Here is an 18,208-nt window from a genome sequence, read left to right as displayed (position 1 = left end):
GTAGGTTGATTGATCAACTTCACACGACATTTGAGTTTTCTATCACTCCTATTTATGCCATTCTTTGGAACGATGGCACTTTTTTGTCTTGAAATTTATACCAGTTCACCTGGCTGCCACACACGTTGTTTAGACAACTGCAGTCACTCATTCTCAATATATATAGGTCCATTTGAAGAAAACAGAAAAGTGAAAAATGAAGTTAAAGATATAATCGCAAATTCTACTTATCCTAAATCCCTGGTGACAGAAAGTGAATACATCTGCCTTTTTAAAATAAATCACTGAAAACTTTTTTAAATTTGTGCCTTGCTAGTAATAGCAAAGGTTTAGCCTATTTTGGTAACGAAAGTTTTAAAAATAACAACCCTTTTGGATAACATTCGCACGTTATTGATACTAAAAAAAAAAAGAAGAAATTAAAATGTGTTAAGGGGTATTAAAATGTGTTAAGAGGTATTACGAGATGCAAGTTTATTGTACTGTCACATTTTTCCTCAACCTCAGTAAATTTTTTCGCAAAGCCTGGTAACGAAGGTTTTGCAAATTACTTTGTATATGAGAATGCAGTTTAGCTGTGTTTCGTCCATAACTTTTGACTGTGTCTTGTCACCATATTATCTTGCTACATATAGTATGGATGAAACTAAATTGAGGATTTTATTTATGGCTAAAGAATAAGAAAGAATAATAATAATAATAATAATAATAATAATAATAATAATAAATGAATAAAATTAAAAAAATTAATCAAACAACTAAAATATAATGACGTGCGCCAAAAGACGCATAGGAAGTTTTGCAATTTTTTAAAAATCCGGCGACACCAAGAAGCAAGCCGCAAGCTATTGAGTTATTTGAAATAAACATTCGAGACATTTTCTGGGACGTTAGAGTTAGACACCATACTCGCTTCCCGACAAGTTGTATATTTTCTGCTTTAGTAAAAATGAACTAGATCGATTGGAGAATTGAGTAACAAAGATCTATTTTTATTTTTAAGGTGTTTGACTGATATTCGTTAAGTTCCACTTGTACAAAATTTCTTCTGCTCGCTCGCTTTTAATAAGATAATAATAAAAATGCTTAATGGACCTTAATATTGAGAATGAATAAGTATGAGTTTCCAGAGATCTCTGTCACTGTTCAAAGCATTTGGGTATTATATTGCCCTCTACCAGGGCCGCAGATTAATAATTATTATGTGCACTTTACTCTAGCGCGAGAACGTGCAATAAATAAGCCAGTGACATATCAGTGAATATCTAGTGAAAAATCAATATGTTGCCCTGGTAGAGGGTAGTAATATTACGTATAAAAAACACAAGAGAAACAATTAAAGTTAAATTGAGGCGCTTTGTTAATATAATTTTGGTAGATAGTTTTCATTTTGTCAATTTTTATTTACGTTTTGACAAGACATGTAAGCAGTAAAGGTGCTCGCGATCTTGAAAATTGTACTTGAAATCTGACGTTAAGACCTTTTTTATTTAAAGATGATTGCATTAGGTGTGCCCGGTTGTGGTTCAACACATTGCACACAACAATACTTGAACCTTGCTCTAGCAGTACACTTCAACGAAACGCCTCTCAGACCTCAAGACTAAAAATGCGTGACAAAGTAGCGGTCGTGGGAAGGTAGTAACTTCAGTTTATTGCAGGTCTACATGATGACCAACTAAACGCAACACTAAGTCTCTTACAAGTACATTTTAGGTCACTCCATCGTTCGCAAACAGTAGCATACTGGTACATGTAGTATACGTTTGCAGATTTACATACTAGTCTAGTCTGATATTCCAAATTATCATACTCCTATTCATATTTTACATTCACTGTCTTGCAAAACAGACAAATGTGAACAGAAATGATGGAAGAGCGCGGTAAGCCGCCATGGCATGCATGTACTGTTCAACAATTAAGTGGCTTACACATGTAATATAGGACTGGGTCATGGCTATACTGTGGTATACACACAGGTGTTAATGTTGTGTATGTGTCGTAATAGGGGTGTTGGTGAAAGTTCAAAGGTCAAACTCATATGTCAGCCGCTTCTCTTATGTGTGTTTTTAGCTTGTAACTATTTACCAGTAGAAAAATCTAGGCTACTTGCACACAATTCTTTTTGCCACCCAACAATTAGCACTAATAACACAAATTTTAATGACTTAGAAATACCACACATGTGTAGCAAAATAAAAGAAAAGTTCAAGCAGACTTTAAAAAATCAAATGTAGCTTCCAAGCACAGTCCCTGCTATTGTCAATAATTCAAACATTCCCTGTGCTTTTTGTTTTAAGGGTTTTTATGTCATTTTGAAATATTTTCATTGTGTGTAGTTTTAAGACAAATTCTCTGTTCTCCATGAAGACTTACATATATTACTTTTGCGTGCATTATTCAAACCCATGTGCTTTGAATGAAAAAAAATTTGAAAGCCAGAATAATAAAATGATGGAAATTAAAATAATTGCATTATCTACCAATGTGCACAGATGATATAAATACGATTTATATATTACTATTTTTCAGTGGCTTGATTGGGCGACAGTGGGCCATGCTGTTTGCCAGTGGGGGCTACAGTGTATCAGTTTTTGACATAGAACCAAAACAGATAGCTGGTAAATATACGTTTTTTGTTGGAATAATTTTATTTATCTGTCATTTTATTATAAATGCTGTCAATAAGGGACCGTTCACATGCAAAATCTATTTTCTATTTGCGGTATCTTGTGATCACGGTCTGTGCCCTGAATACCCTGTGGTGTAATTACTGGCAGCGCGAGCCAGTTACTTCCAAAGCTGTAATTAATTCTCCAGCACATCACAAGATACCGTGAATAGAAAATAGATATTTAGAAAATAGATTTTTCATGTGAGCGGAGTCTAAATAAGTGCTGTCAGAAAACTTGATTGATCACATTATTATTTTTTTATTTTGTTGTTGTTGGTTCTGTTATTTTGAAATTTATATTTGAAAAGTGCAAATGACAGAGAAGAGAAATTCAAGGTGCATTTCATTTTTTTTTTTGTCTCGAATCACTATTTTATTTTAGTAAAAATACCTGCATATGTATATTCTGGAGATCTCTTGGTAAAAAAGTAAACCTTCCAATAATGTTTCAGATGCACTGGAAGGAATCCATGTACAGCTGAAGAAGTTGGAGGATGGTGGTATGTTGAGAGGGACACTTTCAGCAGAAGAACAGTTCTCTCTTATAACAGGATCTAGTAGTCTAATAGAGTGTGTCAAAGATGCTGTACATGTACAGGTACATATATCATTGCATTAATTGTAAACTCTATGAGTATGTATACTGTAAGACCTTAGCATTAAGGAGTCTGCCAAGGCCAGAGTTTTTTTTTGTTTTAAGTTTTGCATTGTCCAAATATTTTATGAGGGAAGTTTACTTAATTTTGCAATGATCTGTAATGAGGATCTCATTTTTTCCAGCATCATTGGTCGATTTATCCCTGTAAAGTTGTTCTTCAGTTTCAGCTCTTGTTTATTACCTGTATGACACACATAAAAAGCCCAAGTCTAAAGAGATCACACCACCATTTTATTAACTCACAGAAATATTTGTAGTTGTATAATATTATGGTTTTCATTCTAAACTTTAATCAGTTTCACATGGTAAATTTATCCCCTTGTATTTCAGGAATGCATTCCAGAAGTATTGGAACTGAAGAGGAAGATATTCAAGCAACTGGATGACATTGTGTCTGACAAGACAGTCCTGGCTAGTTCCTCCAGCTGTATAGTACCTTCCCTCTTTTCTGAAGACTTAAAACACAAAAGCCAAGTTTTGGTTGCCCACCCTGTGAGTTCAAGACCCCATTCCCACATACACCATAGGTCTACCTGGATCAGCCCAACTCTGTGGGGACTTTCACCAAGTACAATCAGCACTATAACTGAATGACATGCTTCCTCTTGTTCCAATGTACTCATATAATCACCAGCTTTTCTGTATTCTACTTAACGCCAGGAGGTGTCATTCAGTTAAGCTGATTGCAGTCAGTGAGAGTCTATGTAGACTGGTGGTGTCTATGGGAATTGGGCCTTAGGTTATTTTTAAAGGTGTATTGGTACTCAGTATAAGTGTTTTAAGCCTCATCAGATCTTCATATGGATGTAGAATGAATGAGATGCTGTACCTTTCCAGTTCCTAAAATAATCGGGGTCCATAGGTCATACACATATACATTACCTACTAAAATAATCTCACAGCTGCATCAAATATGTGTACCAGTACATTGTTTCATCCTTACCTATTGATAATATTGCCATGGAAGGAAGCATATTTTCTTAGATGGGTTCACTCTTCATACAATCTTATGCACAGAGTATGAGGTAGACCTGTAATAATTGATGTCAGTCAAATGCACCGATGAGACTTTTTCAACTTTTGTCTGAATTCTGATATTTTCAGGGTCATTTGGGTCATTCTTGTGAATCGTGTAAATTGGGTGAATCATGTAATTCCTACTTTTTCAGTGAGGACTGGTCTCATCCCTGCAAATGTCTATGTTGATCATTTTTATTAATGTAGATCAACCCCCCTTTCTATGTGCCACTAGTAGAACTGGTGCCAGCCCCATACACAAAGCCAGAGCTAGTCACACAGACTAAAGAGGTGATGACAAAGCTAGGTCAGGCACCTGTCGTATTGAAGAAAGAAGTGGATGGGTTTGCCTTAAACAGGGTGCAGTATGCAATTCTTGCTGAATGTTGGAGACTTATTCAGGTAATCAGTCTAGTCCTAGTTTATGACATTAAATTGTTACTTTTTACGTGTAATAAATGTTGATTATATTCATGGTACATGTAATATATATCATGGGCATAACTAGGCATACGCACGGATGCACTGTGCGTACAATTTTTTGGCCAACCATGATATTATTTTATATAAATTTAGCGTATTTTTCACGGAATATAAAAAAAAATCCTCTGCTTATTAAAGTCACCTGTATGTACAAATCCTCTGTATCAATTGTAAAGGCACAATTGTTCTGCCCCCCCCCCCTCCCCCTAGTAAAGAAATACAAGTGCGTACAATTTTTAAAGGTCTGGTTACGCCCCTGTATATACCATTACTTAATCATATTTAAGTTTGAACTTTTAGAGCTTCATATTCTGATGCTGACTCTTCTTGTCAACTTGATGCATTGTGTCAGATTAAATGTATCATTTACATGTAGGAGAAGATTCAAAGTTACATTTCATAAGAATAATTTAGAAAATACAATTGCATCAACTGCCAGTGGATATGTTAGTTGTTGAAAAGCTTGTTAAAAATCTTAAGCAGAACCAAAGTATAAAGAGAAACAAGGCAGCAAAGCTGTCAAATGTACAGACAAAAAGCAGGAAATAACAAAATAGGCTACTGTCAATTCTGATGCAAAAGTACATTATGTTAAACTGCAAATTCAACATCAAATTCTAATTATGCTCAACAGGTAATACCAATGTAAGTAAAATGTGTAACAAACATAAGGCTTCAGGCCCATGGGAGTTCAAGTTCACCCTTTGAAAATGTAAAACTTCCAGAAAAAGATGTCAATTAGACTGCTTTTCCAACTCGGGCTGCATTTTAGTCCTGTATTTCTATTTTGAAAGTTTGGCAATCATAAGTAACATGGTTTTCCCATAATGGTCATCATGGCAGCAGCACCCAAGATTGTGTTTTCTTCTATTCTGATGTAATATTACATAATGGTTACCAGCATAATGACCATCAATTTTTAATAATAAAATATATGTATCATGGATTTTCAGAAAATGTGACAAGCATGGGTCTTCAAGCCTGTGGAGCTTCAAAGTCACACCTTGAATATGCCAATATGTGAAAAATTAAAATTTCACAAAAAAAATGTTTAACTGGCAGATTGCATTGCCTACTGAAGCTATATTTTAGTCCCATGTTTCTTTCCTGTAAGTTTGAGAACAGTAAGTGACATGGTTTTTCTTAAATGGTCATCATGGGAGCAGTGCCCAAAATAGGTTTTTTTCAAATTTTGATGCAATATTACATAATGTTTAACAGCATAATGACCATCAATTTTTAATAATAAAATGTGACTAGCAAAGGTCTTCAGGCCCATGGAACTTCAGAGTCACAACTTGAAAATGCCAAAATGTAAACAAGACAGCACTGTTCTGAAATGTTTTTTTTTCTCCATTTTTAACAATTTTTAACATAAAACAAAATTAACAGTTTACTGCCATTTTTATATGATCAACTAAAAAAATTGATGAGATGGGAAAAATATCAATAGAACAGTGTTAAATGTCCAATTTCCTCCATTCTGAGATTCTGAACATAGTGAATGATTGAATCTGACAAACTGCAATGATATGAGTTTATTTCCATTTTTGAAACTTTATTACACAATACACGATAACAAATTAACCATCATTTTTACAAAATCAACTAACAATGTTGTAAAGATGCAGGAAATGTCAAACAAACACTTTTAATATCTTATTAATTAAATAATGAAACTGTTAACATGCCTAAGAATTGAATCTGAGAAAATGTGAAAAAACAACATAACTTCTAAAATAATGGCCCGATTATGCTGATCTTTTAACTCAACCTGTGTTTAGAAGGATTGACCACTCCTGTGAGTTTAATGACAATTGGCCTATCTGTTTTTCTTATATTGTGTTTACAGTGTTGCATATATGCTGAAAAGTGAAAAAAAAAGCATAACTACTAAAATAGTGGCCTGATCATGCCGATTTTCTAACTTGACCTGCGTTGTAGTAAGATAGATTACTCCTGTGAGTTTCATGACAACAGGCGAATCGGTTTTCCTTGGAATGTGTTTACAGTGTTGCATATATGCTGAAAAGTGAAAAATTAAGCATAACTTCTACAATAATGACCCGATCATGCTGATTTTCGAACTTGACCTGCATTTTATGAATATTCATCAGCTCTGTAAATATAAAGCCAAAAAGTAAAGCTGCCTTCCACTTATCGTGTTTACAATGAAAGTGCACGGCGCCGGCGACGGCGATGACGGAGACGACAGACGCAGGTGATGGCAATATGTACAGACACATCTATATATATTTACTGTACTGTTTGAGAACAGTAAGTGACATGGTTTTTCTTAAATGGTCATCATGGGAGCAGTGCCCAAAATAGGTTTTTTTTCAAATTTTGATGCAATATTACATAATGTTTAACAGCATAATGACCATCAATTTTTAATAATAAAATATTAGTATCATGGATATTCAGAAAATGTGACTAGCAAAGGTCTTCAGGCCCATGGAACTTCAAAGTCACAACTTGAAAATGCCAAAATGTAAACAAGACAGCACTGTTCTGAAATGTTTTTTTTTTTTCATTTTTAAAAATTTTTAACATAAAACAAAATTAACAGTTTACTGCCATTTTTATATGATCAACTAAGAAAATTGATGAGATGGGAAAAATATCAATAGAGCAGTGTTAAATGTCCAATTTCTTCCATTCTGAGATTCTGAACATAGTGAATGATTGAATCTGACAAACTGCAATGATATGAGTTTATTTCCATTTTTGAAACTTTATTACACAATACACGATAACAAGTTTACCATCATTTTTACAAAATCAACTAACAATGTTGTAAAGATGCAGGAAATGTCAAACAAAAACTTTTACGTATCTTATAAGTTTAATAATGAGACTGTTAACATGCCTAAGAATTGAATCTGAGGAAAAGTGAAAAATATGCTGAAAAGTGAAAAAACAGCATAACTTCTACAATAATGGCCCGATCATGCTGATTTTCGAACTTGACCTGCGTTTTATGAATATTCATCAGCTCTGTAAATATGAAGCCAAAAAGTAAAACTGCCATCCACTTATCGTGTTTACAAGGAAAGTGCACGGCGCCGGCATCGGCATCGGCATCGGCATCGCCATCGCCATCGCCATCGCCATCGGCGACGACAGACGCAGGTGATGGCAATATGTACAGACACATCTGTGTCTGTACATAAAAACAATTCATGATCCATCTTTCCTGCAGGATGGTGTACTAAGTGTAGAAGATATAGATACAGTCATGACATGTGGACTGGCACCACGCTATGCTTTCATGGGACCAATGGAAACCATTCATCTCAATGCAGAGGGTAAGGATTAGTTCTCACATAAAATTCTAGTGACAACCCCAGGATTGTTGCACATGCCCCCCCCCCCCCCCCCCCCTATACACACATTTTAGACTGTTTTCCCCTCTTGTCCAACCATTTTATGATACAATGATCAAGTAAATAACCCCGGGCCTTTAAGCACTTATAAGTTTGCAACCAATTAAAATATGGAAGGCAAAGACCTTTTGCTGCCCAAGCATTGGTGCAATAGAAATAAGATTGTAATCATGGATACATTTTCACTTTGTGTGATAGTTGAAGTTTTCTTTCTTTTTTTAAACAAGTTTCTCTTTTGAATTTACGGACCTTGTTGATGTATGCAAAGCTCAGAACTTAACTTTTCACAACTATATGATGTATTATTTGTGATTTACATATTAATTATGCGATACAACAAAAATATGAATTGCTTTTCCACTCTATTCTGTCCTTTTCCTAACAATTTAACTTTCATCTTATGATTTTTATTTGTAGGTTATTTTCAAGTAAATGAATAATCTGAAAGGTATTAATTGCAGGTGTGGTGAACTACTGTGAAAGGTATGGGCAGGGTATTTATAATGTTGTCCAGTCCTTTGGTCCCACGCCTACAATAGACCCCTCAAGTGAGACAGCAGAAAAAGTGCAGGAGGCACTCTGCAAGAAAATTCCACTGGACAAACTCCAAGAGCGCAGACAGTGGAGAGATCAGCGCCTTATGGCTCTTGCAAAGCTTAAGAAAGAGTTAGATTAGTGCATATATATATATATATATATATATATATATATATATATACATGCAAAAATGCTGCTGAAATTCTATAGCCACTGACTTACAACCTATAACTGTAGGAAAAATGTGGAAAATATTTTAAGTTCATTCTTCAAATTGCAGGCAAATTTGAACTTTGGAAAAAAAATCTATTTTCAACTGAAATAACATCTTGATAGAATGAAATAAACACACCTTCTTGGACCGACAACTAATTTTTTTCCGAAGTACTTTTGTAACCCACTCAATTTTTGTCCAGCTTACTGTCTCAGGTCACAAGGCATTTATGAAATCTTGACTATGATTTTAGCAATTATCAAAATTGAATAATTTTTCTTCTTCTGATTAAAATTGATATATTTGACCTTTCCCCCCACAATTTTCAGCATCTACCTACGTGTACAGGGAAGATGCCCACATATCAAATTCATTACGTATGGGATCTACATTTTTAAATAATAGGTGTTAGCTGTTAAATTTTTTTATTACAAAATGTGCCTTTAATTTCAAAATTGACTGATGATTAAAAGTTTTATGAGTGTCAGTGCCACTTGGGTGGGTTGCTGGTTTCACATTAGTATCAGAAATGGAAATTTTATTTATACAGATAGATAATATCTTTTAATAATAATAAGTTTTTCATTATAAAATGATTTTGGGTTTTGTTCCATTTAGTTTCAACTTTCAATTTAATGACTGCCTCACACAAATTCAGATGTTGCAGTTTTTCAAAAAAAGAAAAAGTACAACAAATTAGTCTACGTTTCATGGATCGTTCTCATAAAAAAATCACATTTCTATTGCAAAACTTGCAAGAACTGTGACTGTCATGAAAATGAACGTGTGAATGACCTTATGGAAATGGGATGGAACTATTCATTCCGTTTTAACCTTTTATTGCATGAAATGTCCCTGTTATGCTGTGTGACTATGACAAATAAAATTTGAATAACATGCCAAACATAAAGTTTACATTTAAAGCCAAAATCATGCCCAAATAGAATTACTATAAATTGATAGAAAATTTATATAAAAATCTGAAAATGTATACTTTATTTACTAATAACTGTAAAAATCTACTCTAACAAAAAGTAAAGGATCAGAGAGGCAATACAGCTGCCAGATATTGTACCATGAATGACATTAAGCTCATTTGAGTTGAATAGATGTACCTATTTTAGTTGTGCAAAAACAGGGGCTGGTAAATATGCTAAGTGCTAGAAAATTTGCAAAGTAGGTCAATTTCAAGGTTACGTTAAGTTACCCAACATACGACTTCCTATTCAAGTCCAATAGTAACTATGGGTGTATTTCTGCCAGTTTTGGAGATGTATGGAAAATTAGCGAAGTACAGTTCCTAGCAAAAAAAGTAGTCTAACAGGAGAAGCAGTAAAGGTGTCTTCACTGCAGAGCCAGCACCTGCTGGTCAGGACTAAAACCATGAGAACTGGCAACGCTAACGCTGGTGCTACTATAATTACAACCCTAACTGCTAAAATTGTGTTAATATGAATTTGGCTCTCAAAAATCTGTAGTACTTCTCAATTACTTTTGTTTGGAATCTTTAAGTACCATTATTCTAAATAGCATGATCTATTGTATTCATTGCATTACGCTCAATAAGTAAAGCCTGGGATATGTTATTATTTAAAAACTGAGAAATCACCAAAAATACATTTTGTTATAAAATCATACATGAGAAATTAGAACTGTATTTACATCACTACTAAAACAACTTAATTGAATTTTTAGTAAACTTAGCACATGGAAATAGATCTTTTGTTTATATAACATTGTGTAAAAAATTTCAATTGTTAAGAAATTTTGTCAAAAATAGTTGATTGATAGCTTTGCATTGTACAACTTAACTTAGTAATGGCTTAAACATTTAAACTTCATAAACTTTGAAAAAATTAACTCTTAATTGTGGACAAAACAAATTTAAAAATTAATTTGAATCGTTTCAAGACTTCAAAAATTGGAAAAGGTGATCCTGAAAATGGCTTTTAAGTTTCAGTCATCCACCTATTTGAATCTGTAAGAAAAAGTCACAACCAAAATTATTATTGTTCAAGTTTCAAAATAAAAAGTATAATTCTGGTAATAAGTAAAAATGATCATTAGGAATTTATAAAATAATGGAATTATATTGGTAATTATAAAGGAATAAACAGGTAAAATAAATCATTTAACAAACAAAAACCAAGACAAGTGTTTAAATTTCAGCACTGTGCTAGTATCAGGGTCTGGATAAATTTCTCTTAGCTTGATATGTATTATGAGCAAAAATGTGTATGGCTATGGAAAGATTCTTAAATACGTATAGTTCTACTTAACACTACCATGCACATGTGCACATGCCTTAATACATACTATTCATTAAGAAAAAAAAAAAAATTAATTTGCTGTCAACTATATAAATTCTTTTAACTCGCATGTTAAATAAAAGGTAGAACTTGAAATTCAAAACTGACACAAAAATATGTGGCAAGATTTTTTAACTTGAATGTTTAGTAGGCACTGAACTGTTAAAACCCTTACTGCTAGTAATTTGTCCCCTTTGAAGATAAAGAGCTGACTGTTCAAAATATGTTGTTACAGTAAAAAGAATACTGTAACAAAGGATTCCGGTCATTCATGTTTATAAAATCTATCATACAGAACATCCTCTGCAATCATTTCCTCTGCTATCCCTGCTGGGAGGAGGGAGACATGTTCTGCCACATTGGAACACTTCGAACTGAAGGAAACTGGAACATACAGGGACCCTACCACATTATTTGTCTGCTGTGTCTGAAGTTTTAGAATTTCTTTTATAGCAGCCTTTTGCCTTTGGTAACTTGCTTCCTTTTCTTTAATTTTTCCCCTATATTTGGTGTCCAATTCAGACATTTCCCTTTTCTGACCACGACGAAGGTTATGCAACAAAAATGAATGCTCACAATTGAGGTGTCTTGTAGCAGCTTGGTTGCTCATATATCCCATAATTTCTGTTTTTTGTTTCATCACGAGGTGCTGATATTGATAAATGTGTTCCATTTCTAGTTTGTACTTTTCAGACTGGAAATCAGTCATTATCTTGTTAATAGTAGAATTGAGTTGGCTTTTTAACTCATCCAACTGCTGCCCAACTTTTTCCTTTAATTCATAAGGGTCACTGCCTTTTGCCTCTTCAATCCTTGGTTTCTTGTACTTTGTGGTGTCTTCCATGGTGGAATCTTCCTTACGTTTACGTTTCAGTTTGTTTGGTATCTTAACTGATGGTATGCTGTGTAGAGATGACCCCTCCAGTAAACCTGACTTTGAAGTAGAGGCCTTGGTTCTTTTTCTCCAGTAACTGGCACAGGTGAGATTAACCTCTGGTGATGGTATGCCCTTCGACTTCCATCTAGCCTTGACTTCCTTCATCCTCTGGTTTTCCTTGGTATCTAACATTACCTTCTTTTGTTCTTTTTCAAAAGAAGTATTCTTTGGTCTCTCTTGTACTTTTGATTTTTGCTTTCCTTGGCTACAGGAATCCCTTTTATATGAAGAACTGTCAGTTTTGACAGATTTATTGGTCACTTCATTCAATGTGGTGGGGTATCTAATTGGACTTATGCATATTCTTTCTTTTGTTTTCTTTGCAACAGGAATAGAGGTCTCTCTTTGTCCTTCATCACTGCTTTGTCCAGGTTCACCGAGAACAGGAATGGAATCTTTTTCAAGTGGGAACGCTTTATCAGCAGCGGATATCTCAGCTTCTTCTACTGGAGTTTGGGATCCAACTGGTAAGATGTTATTTGGCAGAGGTGTTATTTCTTGTGCAATTTTAATGTTATTGTTTTGGCTTGTACATGTGTCTGGCACCATATCACTGAATACAACTGGAGCTGGGGGTTCTCTTGTATCTTGTTTGATATCTTTTACAATTTGGCTAAAAGGTAAACTAGCATCTTTTTCGACTGGTTGTTCCTTCACTTTGAGACCACTCACATATATTACAGGCACATCCTTCACAGATGTTGCACAGTGGCTAATAAATTTAGTCTTTTTACCATCCTGGACCACTTTGGTCTTGGCATCATGTTGCAAGGTAAGATCATTTGAATGAGTTTGGCACCTCTCTGGAATGATACATCTGGTTTCTTTGGTAGCAATGTCTAATTCTTGAATTTCTGGTTCTTTTATCATATTTTGCTTTGTGTGACTGGGTATAACCTTGGTATCAGCTAGTTTATTTTCTTCAGTAGAAATATTTTGTTCAGCCTTATTTTCCCCTGGTTTCTCTCCTACTTTCGATTTGTTTGCATTTGAGTCACCTGATACACTAGGCAGAAATTCTGCAGACTGGAGGGACAATATGAAAGATGATTTGCTTTCTATTTTTTTAACTATTTGTTCAGTGGTATCAGTGGTTTTGGTCTTGAGAGCCTGTTCTGCACACAGAGTATGGCTCTCAAAGGCTTCATCTGGCTCAGAGTTGTTGATATCTTGAATCTGCTGTAAGAGACAAAAACGCATCCTCTCTAACACAGACAGGTTAACATCATCTTTGTCCCCCTTAAAGTCTCTCTGCTCTTCACTCTGCTCAGTCAGCTTGCCTAAAGTGTCATCTTCATTAGGTATTATTTTTTTGCTTTGTGGTAGGGTAACCAATGTGTTATCACCTGCTGACTGCATGATATTTCCATCAAGATTTGAGCTTGGCAACAGCTGTATCTGCCTCTTAGCTTTTAGTATTTTCCTACCTGCTGTAGCTGGCTCAGATTCTTCCTCCTCATCCTCACCATCACTGTACGCTTTAAATTCTTTGAAATGCCTTACTTTTTCAACACCTTTAAATCTGCCGGGGGTGCTTGTGTCAATTCCTTTAGTACAGGAAGGAAATGCTATTATAGGAGAAAATGGATCTTTGTTGTTTTTTTGGAATTTATTGGTCCTTGGTGTGGACATTAATGGTCCTCCTTTCAGGGTAATACATGGCATTTCTGCTTCTGGTACATTTGCATCAGGCAAAATCAGCCCTGCTTCCATAATCTCAACAGCCTCTCCTCTAGATGGTGGCAAATTACAGACTTCTTCTCCTGAGTAACAAGCTTCTTTAACCAGTTGACTCAAACTAGGTACCTCAGATTTTGATTGTTGAAAGGATGGGTTTATTGTGCTTCCACCAGAAAATGCCTCTGCACAAGGGGCAGGTGAACTTAGGTTTGCTGCGGGTTTCACTTCTTCAGTATCAGCAGTCTCCATCACAGAGAATTTATTCTCTGTATCGCTTGCAGTTTCACTTGTAACAGTGTCCAGACAGCTTGGAGATTTATCATCCCGCACTGCATCAGTGAAAGTTGTCACCTCTCTCAAGTCTATGGCACTTAACTTTTTTCCAGGTGTATAAGATGGCTCTGATTCCAATTCTGCAATCTGGGGTAGCGGAATCAATTTATCAGTTGCAGATTCTAATGTTTCTTGCAAAGAATAAGTAGACAGGTTTAACTTGTCCAGAGAACTGTTCTCACACATGTCCACTATCTCAGCCACCATTTGCTCTTGGTCTTGGCGGCTTTTCATGAATTCTTCATGGCTGATCCTTATTAAATCTTTGATTAACTGTTCTATGTCCTGGTCGTCAAGAATCATGGTGGTGTCACAGCCCTCCCTTTTGCCTTCTCCATCATCAGTCTCATCTTCCGCACTCTCACTTTCACATGCTTGGAGTAAAGACTGATGAATACGCTCCATTTCATTATTCTCCTCAGATAAGAAGCTTGCATCCCTGAAAACAACAATGGCAAGATAAGGACATATTTCGAAAAGGACTGGTCAACAACAAACATTTTCAATCACAAATGAAATATTTTCAAGAACTATGTAGAAACACCTTTATAATTCTAACGGCAACACCAAATATGCCATTAATATCCCTAACAGTTCAATATAATATTAAGTAAAGATAAAGCAATAACTTTTTTATATTAAAATGTTTAGCTTTCATACTAAAATTTGACAGGGTCAGTTTCTTTCTCATTACTGCAACCAATTTATAAACTGGAAAAAAAAATTAGGTAAATCAGAAATATCAAGCCAGTATTGGATCCATCATTCACTAGATAAGACACATGTTAATCTTCCTTTCCACCTATGAGATTTTGGGGTAAACTTCACTGGCTGTTCTTCATAATTTTTCACAATGTTAACTTGATATCGATCAAGCTTCAACCCTATAATTAACTTATATATATGTGAATATTTTAAGCTCTAATATTTATAGTTGCTTAAGAAATGTGCCACAATATTAGATATATACAAGAAAAAACTTGAGTGGTGTTCAAAAAAATTACCTTTTGCAGTAAAATGGTGTTCAATACTGTTAAAAATAACTCTGATAAGATTATAAAATAGAAGATTTACTATCATCCTCTGCCTACATTAACAGCTGTCACAATGATAAAATGGTGAAGAAATTGGAGAAATAATTCAAAGGGCTTTGGGTCACAGGTCAAAGGAAGAAGACACCCATTTTATTGTGGTTTGTCATCAGCTATAAATACTCAGAATGCAGATATCACAAAATGTACGACAAAATATATACTATTGGGTCTGAAGTTAAACTCAGTATTTGTTTCTAGTATAACCCCCAAGTACTTTGGACCTACATAAGATGTTTTAATGTTAGACACAAACATACCCCTGACTATCCATGACATCCACAGCCACTGAATGATCTTCCTGTCCTTGTTCTGGTATGATTTTCATTCAAATGCTAAAGAAATTAATATAATTCATTAAAGAAAATGGCAAAAAAATCAGTCATTCAAAATTAATCAATAAAGTAGGAAAATGTTAAGTTTTTAACAAAGGTTAAGTACATGAAACTCTTCTGGCTGAACTCATATGAGGACGAGTGATACTTTTTGACAATTTTAACAGATTTATACAGTAAGACATCTTAATGTTAGACACAAACATACCCCTGCCTATCCATGACATTTGCAGCGACTGAGTGATCCCCCTGTCCTTGTTCTGGTATGATTTTAATTGGAATGCTGCAACATTTATATAATTCCTTATGAAACTTAGTCACTGCAATTTACAGCATAAACAGATGCAATGTTATCAAGGTACTTACTCTTCTTGATATATAGAGCATATGAATATATAAAAAGAGAAAATATAAGCATGAGCCCCCCCTCTTTTTTTTAACCTCTGAAATTTTTGTAGAAAGGCTGAAAGTAAAAATTTTAGGCAAAGGGTGGCAAGAGACAATGTGTATTAAAGAAGAACTTAAATTTTTCACCAGCATGTCAGATTTTGAGAAAGTTTGGAAAAAGATTTATTTCGTAAATTTTGTTACCCCTCCCCCTCTTGTTCCCCATTCAGCTAGGGTTAGCAGGTCAAGTTTTATTGCATAAGCTTTGAAAGATAATTGTATCAATTTGTATTTCCCACGCTCGGCTGTCACCTTGATTGGATAGTAAACGGTTGTCGTAAAATCGCTAAAAGATATTAAAACCCGGTGCATAAACTTGAAAACCACCTAGGACAACCTTAGACTGCCACATTAATCCAATACAATGCAAAAATAAACTATAACAAGTGGTTAAAGCCTTCAAACCGAATGTCGTAAAGTCCCCATATACCTCCATAGAGACAATAAAATATAGTAAGCTTCTGAAACAAGATAAATCCAGTTCCAACATAATAATCGAAATAAAATACTGCCGGGCATCGGAGCGGCCTAAAACTTGGCACGCTTACCGCTAATACTGCAGGCTACATCATCCCGTCGCTCGTTTGTAAATTCCGTGCATGGCATACGCACAATCAAACCGTATATCCAAATTCCATCTCTGATGTTTGAATTAGTCCCCTCTACAATCCAATTCAGGAAATGACGTAACCGCAGAGGTCGCATTGTCCAATGGCATGGCTTATTTTGCGTAAGCCCGGTGTACGGTGACCTCTGCGGTTACGTCACTTCTTGATTTGAATAGCGTAGAGGACTAATTCAAACATCAGAGGTGCAATTTGGATATACGGTTTGATTGTGCGTATGCCATGCACGGAATTTACAAACGAGCGACGGGATGATGTAGCCTGCAGTATTAGCGGTAAGCGTGCCAAGTTTTAGGCCGCTCCGATGCCCGGCAGTATTTTATTTCGATTATTATGTTGGAACTGGATTTATCTTGTTTCAGAAGCTTACTATATTTTATTGTCTCTTTGGAGGTATATGGGGACTTTACGACATTCGGTTTGAAGGCTTTAACCACTTGTTATAGTTTATTTTTGCATTGTATTGGATTAATGTGGCAGTCTAAGGTTGTCCTAGGTGGTTTTCAAGTTTATGCACCGGGTTTTAATATCTTTTAGCGATTTTACGACAACCGTTTACTATCCAATCAAGGTGACAGCCGAGCGTGGTATTTCCCATATGGTCTCATCTGTGGCCCTAAATTCTATAACTTTGCCTACTTCACATGAACATTACTGACATTACTCTGCTTTGGAAAAATCTTAGTATTAAAATTTAAACTGTGTACTCTACCTAGCTCCTTTACTTATTGTGTGACAAATTTCAAGTTCCTATGGCATTTTATGGGGTGAAAATTAAGTGGGCCAACTTTTTGAAAGTGGTATCTGAAAAAGGTGACCAACAATATGTCACTAAAACTTGAATAACTTTTGATCTTAGTGCCATTGATAAAAAAATTAATGGTTTATAAATACCCAGATATGTAGCTTTCTGTGTGTAAAATTTCAAGGATCAAATGTACAAATTACAAATAAAATCATGCGTGGACCCTGCTAGAGCAATGTAGAAATTTTGTGATTACACCTTTATTTGTAGTTCACACGGCCCCGTTCGCAGGCAATGTTACTTCCAATAATCGGTCATCCACTGGAAGAGTTAAGTCATAAAGCACCCATCACGTCCACTCTCACAGAGACTCTCCAACACCTGCCTAGCAGTAGTAGCCCTGCTGCTTAGAAAAAGAGAAAACTTGATGGCAGAAACTGCGCTCATCGTACTGAACCCTCGAATTATTGCGATAAATTATTGATCTGCTTTCTGTATTGATGATCAATCAGTGCTGATTTAAAGCATAAATACTTTAATAATCATAAGCAACTTACTTTGGTTCAACGGAAGATCCACCTCTTCTTGTCGGCTGTCTTGTTTCAAAATGTCCGCATTCACAATCGCTACAAGGGCGCGCGAGAACGGGAGAGCAATGATCTCAACCGGGACATCTAACACAATCAGTGCTGGCGAGGCTCGTTATTGCATTCACCGCAAGCGTATTTAACAG

At 35.2% G+C, this 18,208-nt stretch overlaps 2 protein-coding genes across 6 annotated transcripts; one reads left to right on the top strand and one right to left on the bottom strand.

Annotated features, from left to right (window-relative positions):
• The first annotated feature begins 1,509 nt into the window (after positions 1-1,509).
• Positions 1,510-9,568, top strand: LOC106168383 (lambda-crystallin). The gene is made up of 7 exons (XM_086998809.1): positions 1,510-1,638; positions 2,533-2,621; positions 3,127-3,272; positions 3,663-3,824; positions 4,557-4,751; positions 8,038-8,143; positions 8,683-9,568. Exons 1-7 carry the CDS (start codon positions 1,610-1,612, stop codon positions 8,895-8,897), a joined length of 942 nt encoding a protein of 313 aa, XP_086854935.1. The 5' UTR covers positions 1,510-1,609; the 3' UTR covers positions 8,898-9,568.
• A 226-nt stretch (positions 9,569-9,794) lies between these two features.
• On the bottom strand, positions 9,795-18,168 carry LOC106168184 (uncharacterized). Of its 5 annotated transcripts, none has more exons than XM_086998807.1 (6): positions 18,033-18,160; positions 17,734-17,878; positions 17,443-17,534; positions 15,866-15,940; positions 15,583-15,657; positions 9,795-14,670 (listed from the first exon to the last, which is right to left on the bottom strand). In XM_086998807.1, the coding sequence occupies exons 5-6, from the start codon at positions 15,648-15,650 to the stop codon at positions 11,547-11,549; spliced, it is 3,192 nt and encodes a 1,063-aa protein (XP_086854933.1). In that variant the 5' UTR covers positions 15,651-15,657; positions 15,866-15,940; positions 17,443-17,534; positions 17,734-17,878; positions 18,033-18,160; the 3' UTR covers positions 9,795-11,546. The 5 variants fall into 5 exon arrangements, with proteins under 5 accessions (XP_086854933.1, XP_086854934.1, XP_013402722.2 ...); XM_086998808.1 differs by having other exon boundaries at positions 17,734-17,881; positions 18,033-18,128; XM_013547268.2 differs by lacking the exon at positions 17,443-17,534.
• Between the last annotated feature and the right edge of the window lie 40 nt (positions 18,169-18,208).

The sequence above is a fragment of the Lingula anatina genome, chromosome 1, assembly GCF_051362555.1.
Source record: "Lingula anatina isolate TDL-2025a chromosome 1, LinAna3.0, whole genome shotgun sequence".
NCBI lineage: Eukaryota > Metazoa > Brachiopoda > Lingulata > Lingulida > Lingulidae > Lingula > Lingula anatina.
Note: the sequence above shows the minus strand (reverse complement) of the source record. Positions and strands in the feature narration are given on the sequence as shown.

Coding starts and splice junctions, on each gene's coding strand:
- LOC106168184 (XM_013547185.2), bottom strand. CDS start 15,650: ATGAAAATCATACCAGAACAAGGACAGGAAGATCATTCAGTGGCTGTG. Junction 14,671..15,582: donor GATGTCATGGATAGTCAGGG/GTATGTTTGTGT, acceptor TGTTGTTTTCAG/GGATGCAAGCTTCTTATCTG.
- LOC106168383 (XM_086998809.1), top strand. CDS start 1,610: ATGCGTGACAAAGTAGCGGTCGTGGGAAG. Junction 1,639..2,532: donor AAAGTAGCGGTCGTGGGAAG/GTAGTAACTTCA, acceptor ACTATTTTTCAG/TGGCTTGATTGGGCGACAGT. Junction 3,825..4,556: donor AAGTTTTGGTTGCCCACCCT/GTGAGTTCAAGA, acceptor TTATTAATGTAG/ATCAACCCCCCTTTCTATGT.